The sequence below is a fragment of the Desmodus rotundus genome, chromosome 11, assembly GCF_022682495.2.
Source record: "Desmodus rotundus isolate HL8 chromosome 11, HLdesRot8A.1, whole genome shotgun sequence".
Taxonomy (NCBI): domain Eukaryota; kingdom Metazoa; phylum Chordata; class Mammalia; order Chiroptera; family Phyllostomidae; genus Desmodus; species Desmodus rotundus.
The window spans coordinates 19,556,294-19,578,412 of NC_071397.1; the positions used below are offsets into that span (position 1 = coordinate 19,556,294).

General features: G+C 36.3%; 1 protein-coding gene across 1 annotated transcript in view; it reads left to right on the plus strand.

Annotated features, from left to right (window-relative positions):
• GFRAL (GDNF family receptor alpha like) overlaps positions 1-22,119 on the plus strand; it is a 77,119-nt gene that overhangs the window by 8,417 nt on the left and 46,583 nt on the right. The window contains exons 2-7 of the mRNA XM_053914093.2: positions 4,755-4,843; positions 12,772-12,899; positions 13,341-13,356; positions 15,451-15,603; positions 20,783-20,839; positions 21,656-21,986. Of these exons, the coding sequence (XP_053770068.2) occupies positions 4,755-4,843; positions 12,772-12,899; positions 13,341-13,356; positions 15,451-15,603; positions 20,783-20,839; positions 21,656-21,986 (774 nt within the window). The remainder of the gene's footprint in view (positions 1-4,754; positions 4,844-12,771; positions 12,900-13,340; positions 13,357-15,450; positions 15,604-20,782; positions 20,840-21,655; positions 21,987-22,119) is intronic.

Below are 22,119 nucleotides of genomic sequence, written 5' to 3' on the forward strand. Positions count from 1 at the left end.
TGACACTAGTGGGTCTGGAATTCCCCACACATTTTCCTGGGATACTTCGATTCCTTGTCTCCTTTTTCATATCCTCAAATGACATAAAATTGCCTTATTGAGGCTGATTAATAAAGTGGAAACTAAGCAAGCTCAGGTGCCTAGGAAAATTTTGGCTTATCATTGTCAGTCTTTTACACTGTTTAGTATTCTAGCTGTCGGGGGGAAAGACTTTTCCATGAAAGTGCAGGTTACGTAGCACTGTTAGTATCTAGCTTGTGGGCTTTCTTAGAAGTGTAATATCTGAGATCAGAACAAAATAATTGAATTGGACATAATTAGGAAAGTTTGAAGCTCAAAAAAGATTGGTGAGGAAATGGTGACATAGAAGATGACTTGAATCAGTAATGCTTTTAGGAAGCAAGGGCAGAAGCTGAGGGCTTATTCTGCACAAGCTGGGAGCTTATTCTGCAATTTTACTGTTAAGAAGGTGGTTGGAGAAAATACAGCTGCCTTTCTTTCAGGAGAACAGCCCAAGTCGTACAGCATGCTAGTCTTCATTTTCCTGGGTAAGTGAATTACGCGTCCGGTTTACCTGAATGCACAACGTCGATTCTTCATGCACCAAATGCTTTCCTATCCAACTGAACTGTCAATTATGTTAATAGGGGATTATAATATGAAGTATCGATTACAATTTTGTATTTTAACATGGTTTATGACTTTTGCAAAAATGTACGCTTATTTTTATTTATTTATAACTACAGAAGATACATAATGTAAGAATTATGTTTATTACTTGGGTTGCCTCTGTTTGATCATATAGAATAACCCAATTACTTTGAGTTATTTATTAGGATGTATGGAACTCACATATATACTCCAACCATTTTAGAAATGAAACCTTCCAGTATCTATTTACAAGTTATTAGATGTCAAATGTCAAATTATTATCTATTTTTATTTGAAGTTAAATAAAACTGAGATTAATTTAAACCATTCAGTTCTCCTAATTTTATGGTGTTAATATTTAAAAGGTAGGAGTCAGTCAGTAGAATAAAATAACAGCAAAGCAAATACTTCACATTTCGGTCAGTTTCTGTGACCTGTACTCCTCTTATATTGGGGAGTGTAAATGTACTGTAAGATGCTGGTGAAAAAGAATTCCAACTCATGTAGAATTCATGAGATCTACTTGACATATGTGTTACTGGAAAAGCTATTATATTTTCTCCAGATTTAGTAGAATCTATAAATTAAATTCAGAAAAAGGATATGTATGATTACAGCTGAATATGAATAACCCTCTCATTAAACCAAAGCAAGTATATTTTCTGCTTACTCTACACTAATAAATATTGGTAAATAAGGACACAATTGTGGCAAGAAAACAGAGGTTATTTCAAATTATGTTGAACACAAAAAGACAGTTAAAATAAATCAAGTGAAAGGAATTAAGGCAAAAAGGAAAGGAATTTTTGTATAGTTTTAGTTTTTCTTTGGTTTAAATAATAGTTAATCAATGCTCCAATATTTTGTTTTTGTATTTATTTCTAATGATAATAATGTATTATTTATACTTCTTATTATAAAGGGAACTATGGGAAAGTTTAACTTTTATAGATCAGGTAGCAATATAACAGAACACCCAAAATATATTACAATCTCATTATGGCCCCAGTTGAAAAGGTAATGATGGCCTCTTGTTTTCAACTTTTACTTCTAGATTAACCTTGACACTGGGTTGCATGAAGGAGAGAAATCATCTCCAAATATCATAGGGTCAAAATTGTACTGTTTGATCATTTTAACAAATAGTTCCCATAGTTCATTCTTCAGAATACCTTTTTAACATTATCTAAACAGGCCTTGTGATTTGGGGAAGTCCAAAGAAATGGGGGGCATAGTGAATTGTTAAAAGAGTAGTTAAGGTACTAGTGAGCCTTTTACATTTTAAGAGAGTGACTATTATGTGTAACATTCTCTATCTTGAAAATAGCCCTGCTATGAATATAGGGATGCCTAAGTTCTTTTGAATTGGTGTTTCAGGGTTCTTAGGGTGTATTCCCAGCAGTGGAATTGGTGGGTCAAAGGGCAGTTCTATTTTTAATTTTTTGAGGAAACTCCATACTGTTTTCCACAGTGGCTGCACCAGTCTGCATTCCCAATAACAGTGCACTAGGGTTCCCTTTTCTCCACATCCTCACCAGCACCTGTTGTTTGTTGATTTATTAATAACGGCCATTCTGAGAGGTGTGAGGTGGTATCTTATTGTGGTTTTAATTTGCATCTTTCTGATGACTAGTGATGAGCATCTTTTCATATGTCTCTGAGATATATGCATGTCCTCCTGGGGAAGTGTCTATTCAGGTCCTTTGCCCATTTTTTAATTGGACTGTTGGTCTTCCTGGTGTTGAGTCAAATGAGTTATTTATATATTTTGGAGATCAAACCCTTGTCCAATATATCATTGGCAAATATGTTATCCCATACAGTCGGTTCCCTTTTCATTTTGATGATGGTTTCTTTAGCTATGCAGAAAGATTTTAATTTCATGTAGTTCCATTTGTTTATTTTTTCCCTTATTTCCCTTGTCCTAGGAGTTATTTTGGCAAAAATATTGCTACTTGGGATATCTGAAATTTTATTGCCTATATTTTCCTCTAGGGCTTTTATGGTGTCATGACTTCTATTTAAGTTTTTTATTAATTTTGAGTTTACTCTGATGTATGGTGTATCTTGGTGATCTAATTCCTTTCTTTCTTTCTTTCTTCCTTTCTTTCTTTCTTTCTTTCTTTCTTTCTTTCTTTCTTTCTTTCTTTCTTTCTTTCTTTCTTTCTTCTTTCTTTTTTATTTTTTTGCATGTAGCTGTCCAGATCTCCCAACACCCTTGTTGAAAAGGCTATTTCTACTCCATTTTATGATTCTGCCCCCTTTGTCAAATATTAATTGACCATAGAGACATGGGTTCATTTCTGGGCTCTCTATTCTGTTCCATTGATCTATGTGTCTGTTCTTATGCCAGTACCAGACTGTTTTGATTACAGTGGCCTTGTAATATAGCTTGATATTAGGAATTATGATCCCTCCTATTTTGTTCTTTCTCAAAATTGCTGAGGATATTTTGGGTCTTTTGCAGTTCCATATAGATTTTTGAAATATTTGTTCTAAATCTGTGAAACATGCCATTGGTATTTTAATAGGAACTGCATTGAATCTATATATGGCTTTGGCTATTATGGACATTTTCATGATGTTAATTCTTCCAATCCATGAACATGGCATATGCTTCTATTTATTTGTATCTTCCTTAATTTCTTTCTTCAGTGTTCTGTAGTTTTCCAAGTACAATTCTTTTACCTCCTTCGTTAAGTTTATTCCTAGGTACTATATTTTTCTTGTTACAATAGCAAATGGGAGCTTTTTTCCTAGTTTCTGTTTCTGATATTTCACTGTTGGTGTACAAAAATGTCTTCAGTTTCTGAATATTGACTTTGTATTCCACTATTTTGCCAAATTCACTTATGAAGTTCAGTAGTTTTTTGGTGAAGACTATAAGATTTTCTATGTACACTATCATGTTGTATGCAAATAGTGGCAGTTTTACTTCCTCTTTTCCAGTTTTGGTGCATTTTATTTCTTTGTATGGTCTAATTGCTGTGGCTAGAACTCCCAGTACTATGTTGAATAAGAGTAATGAAGCAGAGACCCTTGCCTTGTTCCTGATCTTAGGGGAACTTTTAGATTTTTACCATTGAGTATGATGTTAGCCATAGGTTTCTTATATATGGACTTTATTATGTTGAAGTATGCTCCCTCTATTCCCACTTTGCTGAGAGTTTTTATCATAAGTGGGTGTTGGGTTTTGTCAAATGCTTTTCCAATATCTTTTGATATGATCATGTGACTTTATCCTTCATTTTGTTTATGTGATGTATTATGTTTATTGATTTGTGAATATTGTACCATCCTTACATCCCTGTGATACATCCTACTTGATCATGGGGTATGATGTTTTTAATGTATTGCTGGATCCAGAGTGTCAATATTTTGTTGAGGATTTTATCATCTATGTTCATCAGAGATTTTGGCCTGTGGTTTTCTTTCTTTGTTGTGTCTTTACCTGGTTTTGGAGTTAGGATTATACTGGCCTGGTAAATAGAGTTTGGGAGTCCACCCTCTTCTAGAATTTTTTGAAATAGTAGGAATAGGAGTTAGTTCTTCTCAGAATGTTTGATAAAATTGTACTGTGAAGCCATCTTTTGTGTGCCATGCACTTTTTTATTACTGCTTCAGTTTCAGTAGTTGTTATTGGTGTTCAGGCTTTCTGCTTCTTCCTGATTCAATTTTGGAAGATTGTATGTTTCTAAAAATTTGTCTGTTTTCCCATGGTGTCCAATTGCTTTGTATATAGTTGTTCATAGAAATGTCTTAAAATCCTTTGTATTTCTGTGGTATTCTATTGTAACTGCTCCCCTTTCATTTCTGATTTTATTTATTTGAGTCCTGTCTCTTTTTTTCTTTATGAGTCTGGTTAAAGGTTTGTTAATTTTATTTATCTTTTCAAAGAACCAGCTCCTAGATTCATTGATCTTTTGATTTTTTTTTTTTTTTGGTTTCTGTCATTTACTTCTGCTCTGATCTTGATTATTTCCTTCCTTCTACTTTCTCCTTCCTTCTACTTTCTACTTTTTGGGGCTTTGATTATTGTTGTTCTCCTAGTTCTTGTTACATAGGGTTAGGTTATTTATTTGAGATTTTTCTATCTTCTTTAGGGAGGCATGTATTGCTTATGAACTTGCTTTTCAGAACTGCCTTCACCGTGTCCCAAAGGTTTTGGGTTGTTGTGTGTTCATTTTCATTTGTTACTAGATCATTTTTTATTTCTTCTTTGATCCCATTGTTAACCCATTCATTGTTTAATAGCATGTTATTCAGTCTGCATGTATTTGAATGTTTTTGAGTTTTTTCCTTGAGGAAAAAGGAAAAGTTTCTAGTTACAAGCCATTATTATCTAAGAAGATGCCTGATCTGATTTCAATTCTCTTTAATTTGTTTAGGCTTGTTTTGTGTCCTATAATGTGGTCTATCTTTGAAAATGTTCCAAGTATGTTTGAAAGGAATGTGTATTTTGCTTCTTTGGGGTGAAATATTATGTATGTATCAATCAAATCCATTTGATCTAGAGTGTGTTTCAATGCCACAATATTCTTATGATTTTTTTGTTTGGAAGATCTATCCACTGTTGACAGTGGAGATTTAAAATCCCCTGTGATGACTGTGTTGCTGTTGATATCTTTCTTGAAGTCCTGCAAGATCTTCCTGATGTATTTAGTTGCTCCTATATTGGGTGCATATATGTTTACAAGGGTTATATCCTCTTGTTGGGTTACTCCCTTAAGTATTATGTAGTGACCTTCTTTGTCTCTTGTTGTGGGCTTTGTTTTGAAGTCTGTTTTGTCTGATATAAATATTGCTACCCCAGATTATTTTTTCACATCTGTTTTTTCCATCCCTTCACTTTTAGCCTGTGTAGAAATCTTTTGCTCAGATGGGTCTCTTGTAGACTGCATATGTGCAGGTCCTGTTTTCTTATACACTCAGTTACCTATACCTTTTGATGGGAGCATTTATTCCATTTACATTTAAGGTTATAATTGATAGGTACTTATTCATTGCCATTTTTTACCTTTGTACCTATGTTCCCCTCTCTCTCTCTCTTGCCCTTCATCTTCTTAAAGTAGTATTTTTAACATCTCTTGCAATGCTGGAGATATTCTTTTAGTTTTATTGTTTGTTTGTTTGTTTTGTCAGGGAAGCTCCTTATTTCACATTCCCTTTTAACTGAGAGCCTTGCTGGATAGAGTAGTCTTGGTTGCAGGCCTTTGCTTTTCATTAATTGGAATGTTTTGTGCCATTCCCTTCTGACTTGTAGTGTTTCTGTTGAGAAATTAGCTGATAGCCTTATTGGAACCCCCTAGTATGTTACTAGCTGTTTCTCCCTTACTGAATTTAAGATCCTCTCTTTGTCTTTAAATTTTGCCAATTTAATTAGGAAATGTCCTGGAGTGGGCCTCTGTGGATTCATCTTAATTGGAACCTTCTATACTTCCTGGATTTGTGTGACTTTTTCCCTTACCAAGTTAGGGAATTTTTCTGTCATTACTTCTTCAAACAGGTTTTCTATCCCTTGCTCCTTTTCTTCTCCTTCTGGTATCCCTATAATATGAATATTATGTTTCATGTTGTCCTGCAGCTACCTTAAACCATCTTTGTTCTTTCTGAGTCTTTTCTCATGTCGTTGCTCTGTCTGGGTGTTTTTTTCTACCTTGTCCTCCTACTCACTGATTCAATCCTCTACTTCATCTAGCCTACTTTTAATTTCTTCTAGTGTATTCTTCATTTCAGATATTGTATTCTTTGTTTTATCCTGGTTGTAATTCATGGTTTCTGTGTCCTTTTTCATGCCGATGTAGTTCCCAATAAGTTACTTGTCGCTTCCACAGAATTTTTTATAGTTCCCACTGAGCTCCCGAACATTTTTATAACCATTATTTTGAACACTGTGTCTGACAGATTGCTTGCCTCCATTTCATTTAGAACTCTTTCTGAGGATTTCTCCTTTCCTTTTGTTTGGGGGTTGTTTCTTTGCCTCCCCACTTTAGGTGACTCTTCTTGTTTGTTTCTGCATATTAGACTGATCTACTTTTACTCCCTGTCTTTGTGTGGTTTCCTTCTGTGGTAGGAGACCTGTGGGACTCAGTGGTGCCCTTAATTAAGGAGATTAAGTCTTCTTAATCTCCTGAGCTGGATGTTCTTGGGATGCCCTTTATACCATTCATGTGGGCTCTTTTATTGTAATTAGGTTTTAGTTGTTGTTGGGTCCTTCTTTGGTGGATTCTTCCTTCGGCTGTCTGGCTAAGAGTCATACCACCCACCACATCTTGTATGCTGCTGTACAGGTGTTGCCAGAACAACAAAACAAAACAACTCAGGAAACAAAACTCATACCCATAACTATATCCCCTACCCACAACCACACTATCAACAACAAATAAGCAAATATTAATATAAGTAGAAAGAGATTCATACTATATTAAGAAAGAAAAAATGAATATGAGATGACTAACAGAAAGGAAAGTGATTTTGAGAGGGTAGAGAAATAAAAGTAAGGAATAGTAACAAGGTGGAGAAAGAAAGAAAAGAAAATTTACATTGTAAATTAATAAGGATGGAAGTGGGCAAAATAGAATAAGAAATGGGAAGACCATAGTCTGTTTAAGAACAATCTAACAATAGCCAGGGGGGAGTGGGGAAGGGACAGTGAGGAGAGGGGATTACAGGAACTACTATAAAGGACACATAGACAAAATCAAGGGGGAGGGTGGAGATTGGGGAGGAAAGTGGGTTCAGCTGGGGGGGGGGGTGGAGGGATGGGGAGAAAAGACATACAACTGTAATTGAATAACAATAAAAATTTAAAAAAAAAGATTTTTTAAATAGTGAAAAAATAAGAACACAATTGAAGAAAAACATCCACCACAGCAATATCAACAACAAATGGGCAAAGATTAATACAGGTGTAAAGGGAATAAGAAGGAAAAAAGAAAGAAAAAGTTATGAGATATCTAAAGGAAAGAAAAATTATTTTGAGAGGATAGAGGGGAAGAAATAATAAGAGTGCGGTATGAAAACCAGGCTAACAGAGGGAAAAAGTAAAATTTAAAATAAAAAGAAAGAAAGAGCAGGATCAAAAGTGGGAGTCGGGGATGCCTGGGAACGATGGGAAGTAGTGGGAGAAAGATGGAGACAGCTGTATTTGAACAACAATAAAAAAGAGAGAGACAGAGAGGGGGAAAAAGGAAGGGCAGGAGGAAGGCAAAATGGAGTAGGAGAGGGAAACAGTAAAATTTGAGATTTGAAATACAAAAATAGTAACCACCTAGGAATAAAATCAAAGAAATACAACAACCACCATATCAACAACCAACAAGCAAAGATTAATAAATATCAAATGTTGAGAGAGAACAAGAATATAATAAGAACAGGAAAAAGAATATGAGATGACTAATGAATAGAAAAATAGATTTTATAGGCTGGAGGGAGGAGAAATAATAAGAGTTAGTAATAGAAACAAGATGTAGAAAGAGAAAAAGTAGGATTTGAAATAAAAATAAGCAGAAAGAACACAAAATGGAGTAAGAGAAGGGAGGAGTAAAATATGAGATTTAAAATAAACTAAAATTAAAAATAGTGAAATAATAGGAAAGAAATAGAAGAAAAAGTTAAAATTTTTAAGAGCTATGCAGGAGAAAAAATAATGCAAATGATGAAGACTGTGGTGGAATTTGTCAAAACAGAGTCTAGTGTTTGCTACTGTCTTCTCTTTCTGGACCCACCTCTGGTAACATCAGATAGTGTCCTAGTCTAGCCCTAGGCAGCTTGTTCAAGACTACAAGCAACCCACAGTCTATGGCTGTCTCCTTCAGGCTTGACTGGTCCCCACCGTTCTGCCCTGCTGGCTTTCCATCAGCATAAGACCAGGAGTGGTTCATCTAATGGCTGAGAGCACTGCCAGTACCATCTCCACCTGAGTCCAGAGGGGACCTGTGGTGCTACTGGGAGGGTAGAAACTCTGGGTCACTCCCAGGGGCCTCTGTTTAGTCTTCAGGGAGTATTCCCCCATACGCTCACCACACATCTTGGTCTGTCCCAGATTATTGCCAATAATGTATAGTTTCTGCTGAATTAGCTGTCCCTTTCCTGTGAGGGGCTGATCTGTGTAAAAGGGGCAGCTGTTTTCTGTTTGGCTCTGAAGGCAGCTCTAAGAACTGAGACTGGGTGGGGCCCTGAACACCCCTTGTTGCCACTAACGTCTCTGCCCTGCTGGTTTCAGTGGATCAGGGCCTGAGGAACCAGTGTAGTGTGCAGTGTCTGATGGAAGTTCAAAGAGGGAACTCCTCCTCCTTCTTTCCCCTTTCTCCTCCTTCTTTCCCATGTGTGCCAAGTTGGGACCTAATTCACTGATCTGCAGAGCCTGCAATCCCACCAGTGGGGGTTGGGTACTGCCTATGAGGGGACCTGCCTGGCTGCAATGAATCTCAGGCGGTCAGCTCCTGGCCATCCAGTCCCCAGCCTGCTGCTCTCCTAGGGGACTCAGGCCTTAACTTTCTACACTACACAGTCCCTGCTCACCAGCCGTGCTGGTCTGGGTCCCACAGTCCCTTCAGCATGACACTTTCTGCTCTTCCTGTGAAGCAGGACTGGGTGGGACCACACTGTACTTTCACTCTGGTTTCTTTGTTGCCAGAGCCATGGGCACTTGTGCACCTGTGAGCATCGGGTTCCTGGTGAGTCAGAGTCTCACCTCACCTCCTCTTTTAAAAGAGTCTTGCCCCTGGCTGGTGTGGCACTGCATCACCAAACCCTGGGCCAGTTCTTCACATCCTCCACCTCCTTCAAAAACACAAAGGAGGGTGCAAAGCATCCTCTGTACTCCTGGGCTTCAAAAATTCCTATCAGCTGAGATTGCATTGATTGTGCAGGTCACTTTTCGGAAGATCAGCAAAAAATCCGTTATGGGGGCACAAGTGGATGGGCTCAGCTTCCACCTACTGGGCTGCCATCTTCAGTCCCATCCCTCTTGTTTATTTTAAAAATAGAACCTGTTTTTCACTGATCATTTCAAGAGAATCCTTGAAAACTCCTGGATTAAATACACATTCATGAATTATGGTTAGTAATGAATGAGATTTTGGAATGCTGAAGTTAAAGTCATTTGGGCCAGAACACTGAGAGGATTTTTCTAGTTGGTTCAGTATTTCATCTGAGTGGATGAAAAATCGTGTAAAATAAACAATCAAGTGAATTGTTCAACCTAAACATTTAAATATGAGATTATAGAAAGGTAATAGGTAAAATTCATTAATAATTATTACATTGAAGTACTGATGAGCTTTTGATGATGTATCTAGGGGACCATCACCTGTAAGTTGCTGGGGGAGCTAACATGATATAAAGATCAATGGCAAATAAAATTCCATTTTAAAAAATGAATTTCTGACATAAAATTCCTGCTGCAGGGTGGTTGGCAAGCTGGATTTAAACAAGTAAACTTGAGCCAGAATCCAAGGGGCTCACTTTATTTTTCTCTAAGCTTTCTAACCCAGGACAGAGGTTTGGCCAGGTGAGGTTATCAATGAACACATTAAAAAAAAAACTGATATGTCCATTTCTGCTCCAGCCGTCAATAAGAAAAATGAGACCGAGTAACATCCATGGCCCTAACCCTCAAATGTGGTGACCCAGCAAGTAGTACATGTGATCTAACCAGGTGTCTTGAATTCTCTTTATGAGAACAGGTTTGGGAAGAGGTAAGATAAAGAAAAGATTTTAAGGGTTTGCTTGAAGCCTATAACTCCGTATTGTCACAGAGGATTGATAATATCACCTGTTTAAAAACTAGAGTAATTTGGATCTGGTTAAGATATAGCCAAGCATCTCTTGATTATAGTTAATATATTATCTCTACAGGTCTTTCTAAAACTTCATATTTTTCTATGGATTGATTAAGCAAGTGTTAGATCGCATGCTTACAGAATCAATTTGAGTAATTTTACAATATACTAAATTAACATTGCTACTTTCTTGATATTTTTGGAAAACTTGCTGGAACCTTTCCTCTTCTACCCAAAATAACTTGCAAATATCTGGAAGGTGTTATTTTATTTGAATGTTATCAGTTATTTATATATAACTCATCTATAAACAACTATTCAAGTTGGTATAAGTTAACATTCATTTATTAGATATCTATTGGGTTGGCTAAAATATCGTTTGTTTCTTTCCCCATAAGATGGCTTTAGTAACACTTAGTTATCTTAAACTTTATTGAAAACAATTTTGTTGGATGTTATTGTAACAGCTGTCATATCAATCTGCATTAATAAAAACTTATCAAAATCTGTGAATTTTTGTGTTGTCATTTTAATATTGAAGATGGAAGTAAATATACAACATTTTTGGCATATTATGCTTTATTAATTCAAGAAAGGTAAAAATGCAACTGAAACACATAAAAATATTTGTGCAGTGTATGGAGAAGGTGCTGTGACTGATCAAACAGGTCGAAAGTGGTTTGCAAATTTTTGTGTTGGAGATTTCTTGCTGGACAATTCTCCATGGTTGGGCAGAGCAGCTGAAGTTGATAGCGATCAAATTGAAACATTAAATGAGAACAATCAACATTATACTATGTGGGATATAGCCAACATACACAAAATATTTAAATCAATAAAATTATTGGTGAAAATAAAAAAAAAGTCTTTTATTGTATGGGGAAAAAAACTAAATGAAATTTTATCCAACCCAATATAATGCATCATTGTTTTTAATGAGGAAGATACAATTATTAATTGCCCCTAATGCCTGCACAGTAAAACCCTAAAACCCAATCATGGAGATGAGCACAAAAATGCATCCTTTTATTACAGAACAATAAATGCCATAGCTGGGGAATTTCCAAGATTGGAGTGAAACAAATGAAGGGTGTTCAATTCAATTTGGATGTAGGAAAAGGGGGTATTGAATTAAGGGAAAGATTCCATAAAAGAGGTAATTATTTTGTTGAAGAAAAAAGGGTTATTCCAGAGGAAAAAGAAAAGGAGTGCCAGCCCATGACTATACAGCAAATAGCTCAGAGGTACAAGACAGCCTGGAGCATTTGGAAAACCACAAATGCTTGAGGACCTCCAGGTTGCACATGATGAAGCATGGGAGTCTTGCTAGGAGGGACTATCCAAAGGATAAAGCAGACAAGTGACAGCACTTGAACATTGCATTAGACAGTTTAGGGCACATAAAGAATCTTTCTGAATAGATAAAACTGGAGGCAGACAGATTAACTAATGAGTTTGTCAAATATTCTAAATGAGAGTCAGTGAAATATGCAAGAATGGATATGGAAGAGTGAAGTTCAGGATAGAAAGGAGTCTATCACAAATTCAAGTGTTCTAATTTGGGCACCTATATGAATGGTGGAATTGCTGAGGAAGTAGGGTGGTCCATCAGGGAGTGTACCTATGAGGACGATATTAAAGACATTAAAGTCGGGAAGTGTGTTGGGAACATTTATGTTGGGATAACAGTTAGCATCTATGACTGGAATACAAAATATAAGGCAAGGAATTATACATTTGAGAATCATCAATCCCAACATGAGTGTACATGGAATTATCCATAGAGAATGTGTACAATGAGATTGGGAAAAGTATGAGGACAGGACCTAAGCTAAAAATATACATTAACAGAAGAATAAGAGGATCCTTGGAAAAATTCTGAGTGGTCAGAATGTCAAATCAATAAGTATCAAGAGAATGAGAGGAGAGTATTACCAAAGGGAAGGGGAGATGGGAGAACAAAATGACAACAAAGTGCCCAGTGATAAAAGTGGGCAAGGTAAAGTCTTAAAACTGTTAAATCTGATGTTATGAAACTGATGAGGGTAGTTTAAATAGCAGTTTCAATGGAGTAGTAGTCATAAAAATAAATTATAAGTTGAGAAATACATAGTAAGAAAGAAAACAAATGCAGATTATTCTTTAAGAATCTTATGGAGGAGAAATATAGATCTAAAGCTACAGGGGAGGTTAAGATCCATTCCAGCCTTGTAATGATCTTGTCACATTTTATTTTCTGTAATTATGCTCTTGAACATTAATAACTTAGATCTGAGGTAAATAACTGCAATATGGCAAACCTGTTTTTGTTGTTCTGCTACCGTTGCTATTGAAGCTATGGGGCTGTGCTCAGAGAATGAGTCCGCTTCCCAGACCACGGACTGCACATATTTAAGGGAGCAATGCCTGAGTGGTGAGAATGGATGCAAACGCACATGGAGAAGCATGGAAGATGCCTGCCACGTTGCAGGTAAAACACATTGTTTAAAGTACATTTAAATGATTTCCTTTTACTGAGATAAGAATAGCATTCAATATTTTCTTTCACTGTTTGAGGGTCTAAGTTAGTTTTGCCATTTACTCAGATGTGATATTTGAGTGATGCACCTGCAGTTGCTTATTAGGGAATTACAGTTACAAAACGGTATTCTTGAATTACTCAAGGGCCCTAATGCATTGACAACGTGGGCAGCTTTCTGCAAGATCTCCGCCTACTTTTTGCTTATCTCATTATGTATAATGCTACCATTCTATGTGTGCTTCTCAGAAGCATGACCACAATTTTTCTTTTTTTTTCTCTGTCATATATTTATACAAGTACAAAATGATATTCACAGAATTTTCTAAATTTTGGCCAAGAGTCAAAAAATGCATTTAAACTTTGGAACATGCCCACAGAGACAGGAAACTGACCCAAACGGTAATTGGGGCAGACCCACAATTTTTCAAATAAAGTGTTCTTTTGCTTATATGTTAATATGTTAATGATAAAATAGTAAAAATAAACTTTGTGATGATCAAAGGCATTATTATTTATTTGAATGTATATCATACACATTCTATATTCTCACAACATATAGTGTCCACTATTTTGCATTCCAACTGTGTCAAGAACAAGTTAAAATATATTGTTGTTTTTAACTTGTTGTACATTCCAAACATTTGAGGGGAGGCCCAAAGGGTAGAGAATGTGAAGATTAGAGAGTCACTGTAACTTATTTAAAAGGAAAAAAATACATTCTAAATACATCATGTAGCTGAATGGATATCGAATGAGGCATTATAGGAAGACTCCATTTACTAGAAGTAGATAAACTGATTGATTATATAATGGGACATTGTCCCAATAGTATTATGACAAAGCTTTTCCAAAAAAATCATATTCTAACATAATGATAATTTTACCATCCTGTATATCAAATATTATAATATAATATAACCTGATCAACTTTTTGGAATATTTAATAAAAGAACTCCAAAAGGGAAAATAAAAATATATTCTTCATGACTCATTTTACTTCTCCATTCATTTCATGAAGAGTACATTCTGTACAGCCAATAAGTCTTGCCTATTGGCACATGCTTCTTCTATCTCCCAAAAGATAGATGTCAAGTGGAGGAGAGTGTAGGGTTAAGAGGCAGCAACCTGGAGTCCCAACAATGCCAGTGTTTGCCATCCCGGCCAGCAGAGCTCCGGGAATCACACAGGCTGCAGAAGGGAGAAAGATTTCCTTCTCTTCCCTGCCCATGACGGAAGTACATGGACTGTTCATTTTCCAAAGAAAGTTATAGCTCTCTAATCCAAACATTCTTAATAAAGATTACATTTTAAAAAATAAAGTGCATAGTACAAAAAAGTGGGAAAAAACAAAAATAATGTATATACCTCCTTTTAGCTCAATGTCTTTGGAATTTTCATGCTTTGGAATTCTCCATGCACATGTATTAAAATTTGATTTTCTCCTGGTTTTTTGTTTTATTTTTTTGCAGTGTTTAGAATAGTAGATATTTATAATAATTAAACTCTTCCTTAAATAATCCTACATTTTACTTTTTAAAGTAAATTTACAGAGGTGAAAAAAGGTTATAGCTCTCTAATGCAACCATTCTTATTATTGTTCAGGAAAAGATTGTCGAAGGCATAATTTGCTGAAAGTGACACAGTGTTTTTAAGTAGGGGTAGGGAATAGTAACAAAAACAATCTGTTATTTGTTTTGATTATGAAGCTCCTTGTTACATTTTACAGGGCAATTTAAAACATCACCTTCATTGTGTCATGGATTAGCTCATATTTATTTCAGGATACAAATAGCAGCGAACTACAATATTTGCATAGTTATCCCATGCATGAAGCAGACATAGAAATGCTCTTAAATATACAAATGAAATGATCTCAAGTAGTTTTACTCAGAAAATTGCAAAAAAGAAAATTGTTGGGTAGATAAATGTAGCTTTTTACATTTAAAAAAATGAATTACTGGTAATTATAAAAGCCTCATATTTAATATTTATTGTTTTCTAAGTGTCAGGACTACTTACTTCAGTTCCCATGCTAATTTTAGACCCACCTGCACATCTCTTGTTATAATCAGTATGATGCGCAACATAAAAGAACAGGTTAAGACAAAATAGCTAATGAAGTAGCTAAAGTGGCAACAGAACTAAGGTGACAGAGCATTCTGGTCACCTCATATAAGGACAGCCTTCCTTATTAATGAAGAGCAAAAATTGACATTCTAAGTTGGGACAGAGCTATTCTATTATTGTTTTTCTGTTTTCTAAAGCTATTTTAAAATATGGAAAATTTAAATATATTTTAGAAAGTAAATACTAGAGGAAAAGCACAGTAAAAACATATCTTTGTTAGAAGTTACTTATTTGAACATCCTGCAGCAAGCCCAGAAAATCTTACTATAATAATGAATTATTCATGTTAATGTGTTAAAAGTACTTTGGGCAAAATTATATTCAAATTAATATCTAGAGTGCTATATATTTGACTGTGAACTTCAGGTAACCCCTGCAAGATGAAGGATTCATCAAGCTGTAACCTGGGTATCCAATCCTTAGTGGAACGCAATTTCCAATTTCAAGCTTGTCTCTGCCCTGATGACCTCTATTGCACCGTTAACAAACTGCTTGGAAAAAAATGCATCAATGAATCAGGTAATACATTGGTAGATGACACATTTAAAGTCATAAAAAAGAAAATTTAATCACATTATGTAACTTTATTAACTTTTTAATAATTTGAGCCCTGACTGGTGCGGCTTAGCTGGTTGAGCATCATTCTGCAAAGAGAAAGGTCACCAGTTCGATTCCCAGTCAGGGCACATGCCTGGGTTGTGGGTTTGGTCCCCAGTCAGGGCGCGTACAAGAGGAAACTGATCGATGTTTTTCTCTCACATTGATGTTTCTCTCCCTCTTTTTCTCCCTCCCTTCCCCTCTCTCTAAAAATAAATAAAATATTTTTAAAATAATAATTTGATTAATTCTTCATATAATTTAAGATTCTTTGAGTTGTAGATCTCAGTATGTGCATAACATGTCTGTAATTGCTCAGCACAATTTCAAGCTTTATTCAATTATAATTCATTAGAATTACAGATTCACTCATTCAAATCATATATCTGTGGGGCTCACTGTGGCTTTTCACAAGACGAAATGATAGAAGACAAATAAGGTATTATTTCTGTTGTTAAGAAACTGAGTCTCCCAAGAAAAAACAAAATATAACCACTTTTATAGAATTACACTTGCCTTTGACTAGGAGCATTTAATTATTTAATATGCATTTATTTATTGCCTCCTCAAGGTGCCAGGCTAACACTGAAGCAATGGCAATCAAACTAGGCTGCCTACGTCTGTGAGGGTACACACAGATTTACCAAGGAACATGTGAAATCAAAGTTCTAGAACAATCAATTTTGGGGTCCTCACTGTCCCTATGTACTGTCACTGAAAAGTGGTAACTTGGGAATGTGTCTCTTAGCATAGAGTTATCACGACTTCTTTCACAATCGGCTTTCTCCCGCCTTACAAGACACATTCTCCCCTCATCCATCTTGAATGCTCCCACTGTCCAGCTCCTCCAATCATGCATGGTGATCTCGTTAAACAACGTTCTGTTCCACAGTTTTGCCTTGTCCAGAATCTCATAGGAAGGGAATTATAAAACATGTAGCCTTTTGAGCTTGATTCCTTTTACTTAACATAATGCAGTTGAGATCCATCATTATTTCATGTATAAGTGTATTCCCTTTGAGGAGAGGCATTCCAGTGCAGGGTTAGACCACAGCTTGCTTACCCATTGGAAGTCACTCGCATTGTTTCCAGGTTTTTAGAGATTATAGATAAAGCTGCTATATATATTTATGGGCAAGATTTGTACAAATGTAAGTTTTCACTTTTCTTGGATAAGAAATTGTTGGGTCATAGATAAAGTTTATGATTAACTTTATAAAAAATCTTCCGTAGACTATTTCTAATTTGAGATAACCACCAATATATGGAAGTTCTAGTCACTCCACGTCCTCAGAGCACTTGATTTTTTTCATTCTATTACATATTTAGTGGTCCCACAGCATGGTTTTAATTTGCACTTAAATGATAATGTTGAGCCTATTTTCACGTGCTTATGTGCCATCTCCTTATAATACCTCTAAAGTGTCCCTTTAAAATTTTGCCCATTTAAAATTATTATGTAACAAGCACAGATATGCATATATATGTGTGTGTATATGTATACACACACACACATATACATATAGTCCCTAAACAGATATACAGTATATTTGTAGAATTAAATTTTCATGAGAAAGTAAGGGAATTAAGGAAAATCTCTCTAACAAAGTTAGGGGGAAATAATGAAAAAGTTGAGAAACACATTAGTATCAGTACATTTCTAGGAGAAAAAAGAGATTTATAAAAAATATATACAAGAGGAATAATGGATTATCTTATAAGTATTTTAAATTACACATGACTTTTACCAAGCATCATCAAAATATAATGAAAAGACAAAAGTAAATGATGAGGACAAATATTTTTAAAGTTACCATTATGTAGTTGCACAAACTATGAAAAATTGTTTTACCTCTCAATTTTTAACAATTGAAGATTATTTGTGATAGCACTCTGGATATAACTTTAATAGTATTTGAAAGATTATAGATATTGACATATTTATAAAAGATGTGCCTATATTCTTTTCAGAAAACTTACTAAAGAGTTATAAGTAAATGGATTATTTTTTTTCATTTATTTTACTTATTAATAGAAGTATCAGCACTGTCCTCAGATTTGGCTTCAGAACCAAATATCACACAAAGGCTCCATCAGACTGATACCTCACTAACGGTGGAAAAAACGAGCGACTGTGTTGTAGCAGCTCGCATCTGCCAGGAATCTGAACATTGTACTCTGTTGTATGAGAATGTTAAGAAAACCTGTGGGAGGGAGTCAGAACAATGCAAGACCCCTGATGGAAGCCACCTGTGTGCAGCATTAACTGAAGGTCTGCAGGAAACGATCTTGTGGAATTGTCAATGCCAGGACCCTTCCAAAGTAGAGTGCATCGAAATTTGGAGGAGTTTGTTTGAAGACAATTGCATACAGGATGCTCAGATGAACCAAGTTCCAGCCTTCGGTGAGGACTATGAAGATGGATTCAACCAGGACATTGTTTCTGGTGGGTATTCAAAAGAATTTAGGAGTATAATTATAATCACAAATATAAGTTAACTAAAGAATAATTAATTTCCTTTTCCAGCTCTGTCATTTCTTTCTGTGTTTCTCCTAGGAAATTTAAACTTAAAAACTTAATTCTATGACTATGTCCAAAACTGATTATAAAGTGTCACAAGCATCTGTTTGTCATATAGCCTTTCCTATAGGTTAGCCGACCAACTGCTCAGCTAGCTGCCTGCTGAGCAGCCCGGCACCAAAGAATAGACGAGTCACACACAGTAACTATGCTATTTGCTCAGCTTTTATTGAATGCAGGTTCACTCAAAGTAGAGCATCAACATGCATTAATATCCTACTCACACTCTAACAATCTAAGAGGAATGTAACACACACAGCAATCAATAGAGGATAACAAACCCGAGACCCAGAGTCTCAGTCAGCAGGTCCGGGAGACAGCACCATGGGCAAAGGAGTTGTCAGTGTCTTGAAAGGAAGGATCTCTGGAGCCAGGTGGGCAGCAGAGCAGACGAAGTCCTCAGTCCAGCAGGGCAGAGCCTCCAGCGGTCAATACCAAGGGAGATCAGCATGGCGCGGAGCAGCATCGTGGTGTGTGGAGCTCGGCTGTCTCAGCAGTGGCCTGGAACCTGCCTCAGTAGTGCCTTCAAAATGGTGTGCTCCACCCTTCTGGGTCTTTTTGATAAATGTCTTGGCACCTCTGATGCAAAGTGTGGAATTTGCTCAGAAGCCCATGGGTGATACATGGCTGTTCTGCTTGACATCCCTGCTGGCAAGTGTGGAATTTCCCCAGGAGCCTATCTGTGGGTGGTCCCGCTCTGCAGACACGGCTGCTCTGACCACATGTGCAAGTGTGTCTCCTTGCCAGACACGTCTGCTCTAACCACGTGGGCAGATACGTCTCCTTGTCAGATATGTTTACTCTGAGTTAGGTAATTTTCCTCTTGAACCAAAGTGTCATGGCTGACTGACAGCCATTTTAGTTGACATAAGTGACTCCACTTTGTTTTATATACTTTATGCTATCTTAATTGGACCAATGCCATTTTATTGGTCCTGCTCTCCACATAAAGAAAGAGGCAAATGCTAAAAGTTGTAGCATAATGTTAAATTTATTCATTCATTGAACAAATACTCAGGAGCCATGTACAACATACTAGGTCCTGTGTGGCAGGGCAAAACCAAAACAAATCAAAACAGAAACTCCCTGTCCCTCATCAAAGAAGCTTATTGGTTTTTAGGGAATTAAAAAAATTAAAGATAGAGATAAAAGTGGTAATTTATGATTATTTGCTTATTTAATAAATATTTCTTGTCCTGGCTGGTGTGGCTCAGTGGATTGAGCACCAGCCTGCAAACCAAAGGGTTGCTGATTCAATTCTCAGGGCGCATGCCTGGGTTGCAGGCCAGGTCACCAGTAAGGGGTGCATGAGAGGCAACCACACATCGATGTTTTTCTCCCTCTCTTTTGTCTGTCACAAAAGTTATATGACTCTTTGGAATTTGCCCATTGGGATTTATTCAATGTGGGATAGTAGCAGAGAGGAAGGAACATTCCAGGCTTCCTTGGAGACCCAGAAGAGTGGACTCCAGAAGAGATTATCTTTGAGCCAAGACTCAGCAAGTGGAGAAATGAGAAACTGTGTAGTGCGAATAGATGGAATAAAGTAACAGTCTGAAAAGGCTGTGACACGCTCAGGTATAAAAAGAATTCTCTTGTGATTGTATCTTCACATATGTGCAGTAGATGGACAGCCAGGGAGTTTGGACAGACAGCTCAAGTAGGCACAAATTGTATCACAAGGGATATTAATGCCATAACAGAACTCAATATGTTAATCAATAACTGAAGAGAAAATGGAATTTGTACTTAAAAATAAAAATCTGATCATATTATTTCCTCTATCACTTTGGTTTTATGTTTTGTGTGTGTATGTGTGTGTGTCTTCGACATATATACGTATGACATACATATGAAATTATTTTTATATACATATGTGTGTATGTATATATGTGTATATATATAATATGTCTGTATTTCCTGCCAGGCTTTGGAGGCTCCGTGGCAGGGACTACAGATTTGTGTCTTTGATATGGCACCTGATATCAATGCTTCTTGAATGAAAGGTTTTAGAATTACATGGCCACCAAGTTTACTTCCATCAGTAAGATTCTCCCATTCTATAATTTTAATTCCTAAGAACTCTGAGAAGCTAAAATAATCAGAGGTGGAAATTAGACTTCAAATTGCATTTCAACATTTCAACCTAAGACCCTACTGGGAAGAGTTGTCTTTTTCTTTTTCTTTTTTTTTTCCGGTCAGACATTATTCCTTCTGTTTTTTCTCCCCAGACAGATCCTTTGTTTACTTCAGTGCACATGGCCTAGTCATTAGCATTTGTTTAAACCTCCAAGTAACTGAATCCTCCCTCACAGCAGGGCTGTTTAACTCACCTGAATAATATTTCTGGGCTTTATTTTTCTTCATCTGTACCTCAGTAACTCTGAGTATCAAGGGTTAAACAAGTATTCTATGAGCCTCTATGTATTTTTGCTTAATTACTCATTTATGGATGTAGTCCACATTCTCCTGTTAAATTTAGAAAACAGTTCACTAATGAAGTCTTTGTTTTCCTTCTAGATAACATGAGAGAGGATAATAAATTCAAGTGGAATCTAACTACTCTTCCCTATCATGGTAATGTTTCTAATTTATAATTTTGATCAGCATTGTAAATATGGGACAATATAATTTAAAATGTAGTTACTAGAGTTCTGAAAAATATTTCAATGCAAAATAAATTGTTTGCTTTTAAACAGTTTGAATATTACAAAATATAACAAAACCATTGCATTTCTTCCACTAAAGTATCAAAGCAACTGATTTGCCCATTTGTCATCAATTTATGTTGCACTGAGGAATACTTTACAATTAAAATCAAAGACTAGATCTTGGTTAAATTTTATGGATATTTTGATCACATGAATTAAGTTGTTCCAGGCTGACTGTTTCTGTATATATGTTTGTGGGTGTGGGGGGCATTCATATGCCCCTGTGTTTTCTAGAATGTGAACAACTACGCGGAGCCTTTATTCAAGATTTCCCCCCCAAATACAAAGTGCAACAGAATAAGAATCATTTTGATATGAGCCAATGAACTCATCATAAGCTATACGGCTCAAATAAAATATCTGAAGATTTATTGTTTACATTTGAGAAACTTGGACTCAGGATTTTTCCTTCAGCTCCGTTTTGGCCCTACACACTTCCCATCTCTTCTGGATCGTAATACCTTGTATCCAGTAGAGATGAAAGATGATTCAAATAGTCCACTCTTTGGGTCTCAGTAAACTCATATTAACTGTAAAAAAGAAAGAAAAGTAATGTTTGCCCCAAATAGAACATTACTGCAAAGTTGTACGTTGCTCATAGACATCTCGCAGTGTTTTGCAGGTTCTGTAAGAACAGCTTCATATTTACACGTTCACGACCTGGGCATGTCATTGCTTTCAGAAATGAAAGGGACCCGGTCTTGTTTGGAAGTGGCGGAGACCTGTGTAGGGGATGTGGTCTGCAACGCACAGTTGGCCGCTTACCTTCAAGCTTGCTCAGCAAATGGAAATCTGTGTGACGTGAAACACTGCCAAGCCGCCATACGGTTCTTCTATCAAAATATGCCTTTTAATATTGCCCAGATGTTGGCTTTCTGTGACTGTGCTCCATCTGACATACCTTGTCAGCAATCCAGAGAAGCTCTTCACAGCGAGCCGTGTGCAGTGAACACAGTTCCACCCCCTACTTGCCTCAATGTAATTCACAGCTGCCGAGATGATGAATTATGCAGGTGAGTAAAAACACGCATACCTTACTTTCTTATTTCGGCACCTTATTTGTTACAGTGCAGTCCTAACACTTGATCTCGTTACCTGAGCTGGAGTCCCCACCATTCTGCAACGTGATGTAAACAAAGCCAGACA